Below are 2,359 nucleotides of genomic sequence, written 5' to 3'. Positions count from 1 at the left end.
AGAGAGAGAGAGAGAGAGAGAGAGAGAGAGCATGTTTTACGGAGCAGGTTGTCCCAGCACATGAGACATGTATTTACTACTGTCCTGTCTTGTTGTGTGTGAGTGCACCAGACCGAAGTAACATACACTGCCATTGTAAACGACCGAAACAAATTGTTCTCAGCTAGATGAATAAAGATTGTCAGTGTGGTTGTCACTGTCGTTGTCCAAATATTATTGACGAAGCAGAAAGAGAAAAATGATGAGATTCCATTGAGTGAACGCGACTTACTTTAATGTAGGTGCAGAGTCCGTCTCCCTTCAGATTTCCCTCTTTGTCCATATAGAGCTTGAGCTTGGGTTTGCGTGTGAGCGGGTCAAACATGATGAGGCCACACTTGCTCATCACTTCCTTAAACTCCTCCTCCGTCACATCACTGGGGAGCCCCGACACATACAGCTGAGTCGATGCTTCAGAGTCCATTTCGAACCACCCTGAATTTGGGAACAAGTTGTTTAAATTCAAGTAATACCAGCTTGCAAAAAAAAGAACATTGAACGGTGAACAGTAAAACAAGAAAGACTGTATGGTAAAACAAGAAAACAGTGTACGGTAAAACAAGAAAACAGTGTATGGTAAAACAAGAAAACAGTGTATGGTAAAACAAGAAAACAGTGTACGGTAAACAAGAAAACAGTGTACGGTAAAACAAGAAAACAGTGTACGGTAAAACAAGAAAACAGTGTACGGTAAAACAAGAAAACAGTGTACAGTAAAACAAGAAAACAGTGTACAGTAAAACAAGAAAACAGTGTACGGTAAAACAAGAAAACAGTGTACAGTAAAACAAGAAAACAGTGTACGGTACAGTAAAACAAGAAAACAGTGTACGGTACAGTAAAACAAGAAAACAGTGTACGGTACAGTAAAACAAGAAAACAGTGTACGGTACAGTAAAACAAGAAAACAGTGTACGGTACAGTAAAACAAGAAAACAGTGTACGGTACAGTAAAACAAGAAAACAGTGTACGGTACAGTAAAACAAGAAAACAGTGTATGGTAAAACAAGAAAACAGTGTACGGTACAGTAAAACAAGAAAATAGTGTATGGTAAAACAAGAAAACAGTGTACAGTAAAACAAGAAAACAGTGTATGGTAAAACAAGAAAACAGTGTACGGTACAGTAAAACAAGAAAACAGTGTACGGTACAGTAAAACAAGAAAACAGTGTACGGTACAGTAAAACAAGAAAACAGTGTTCGGTACAGTAAAACAAGAAAACAGTGTACGGTACAGTAAAACAAGAAAACAGTGTACGGTACAGTAAAACAAGAAAACAGTGTACCGTACAGTAATTCAAGAAAACAGTGTATGGTAAAACAAGAAAACGGTGTACGGTACAGTAAAACAAGAAAACAGTGTACGGTACAGTAAAACAAGAAAACAGTGTACGGTACAGTAAAACAAGAAAACAGTGTACGGTACAGTAAAACAAGAAAACAGTGTACGGTACAGCAGGAAAAGCGAGTGGCAAAGCAAGAAAAACAGCGTATGGTATACTGCCTTAAGCTGATGAAACGACTTTTTTCAATTCACAGCAGTTTCGAGATAAAGAGGCTCTTTGTCAGTGTAACCATTTTTTAAAAAGGCGTTCTTCCGAAATTTGAATTCTAATTTATTCAAAAGCTAGTCACTAGTATTTCGCTTTGATCGTTTCACACAAGTACGGTAACTGATCTGGCTTTCAACATAGGAAAAAAAATCGTTGCTAAAAATGAAAAAAAGTATTTAGTCAGCTTATGGCAGTTCATCATAGGTTCCAAAGGACAAGTTTGCCATGCTCAGTTATTTTAGGAAAAACTACAGTCAAATCTACTCTAACAGCCACTCGTCCAAGAAAATTACCTGTACAAAAGACCACATCTCACTTTCCCCCTTATGATATGTTTAGATATTATGCAGACACTGTGTAAGAGAACCACCAGTCTGAGAAATCACTTATTTTCTCAATGATGGGTGGCTGTCTCCGACAATTTTAACTGGATTAAACAATTCAGAGCAAAAGCATGAGAACTTAGGACTGACGTTGAACAGTTGAAAAATTGCCTTCTAGTAAGCACATAGCCTTCTAGTAAGCACATAGCCTTCTAGTAAGCACATAGCCTTCTAGTAAGCACAATCTAGTAAGCACATTACCTTCTAGTAAGCACTATTCCAGATTAGATATAGCTGGAGCAGGACAGAGAAGGAGACTATATATAGCCCAGGACAGAGGTGGAGACTATATATAGCCCAGGACAGAGGTGGAGACTATATATAGCCCAGGACAGAGGTGGAGACTATATATATAGCCCAAGACAGAAGGGGGGGGGGGGGG

At 38.6% G+C, this 2,359-nt stretch overlaps 1 protein-coding gene across 1 annotated transcript in view; it reads right to left on the bottom strand.

The window, feature by feature from the left end:
- The window catches only part of LOC101859293 (HIV Tat-specific factor 1 homolog), a gene marked incomplete at its 3' end in the record, with an annotated part of 19,662 nt that overhangs the window by 9,345 nt on the left and 7,958 nt on the right, over positions 1–2,359 (bottom strand). The window contains 1 exon segment of the mRNA XM_035973411.1: positions 272–474. Within this exon segment, the coding sequence (XP_035829304.1) occupies positions 272–474 (203 nt within the window).

The sequence above is a fragment of the Aplysia californica genome, unplaced genomic scaffold, assembly GCF_000002075.1.
Source record: "Aplysia californica isolate F4 #8 unplaced genomic scaffold, AplCal3.0 scaffold01207, whole genome shotgun sequence".
NCBI classification, from domain to species: Eukaryota; Metazoa; Mollusca; class Gastropoda; order Aplysiida; family Aplysiidae; genus Aplysia; species Aplysia californica.
This window is presented reverse-complemented; position numbering and strand designations above follow the sequence as displayed.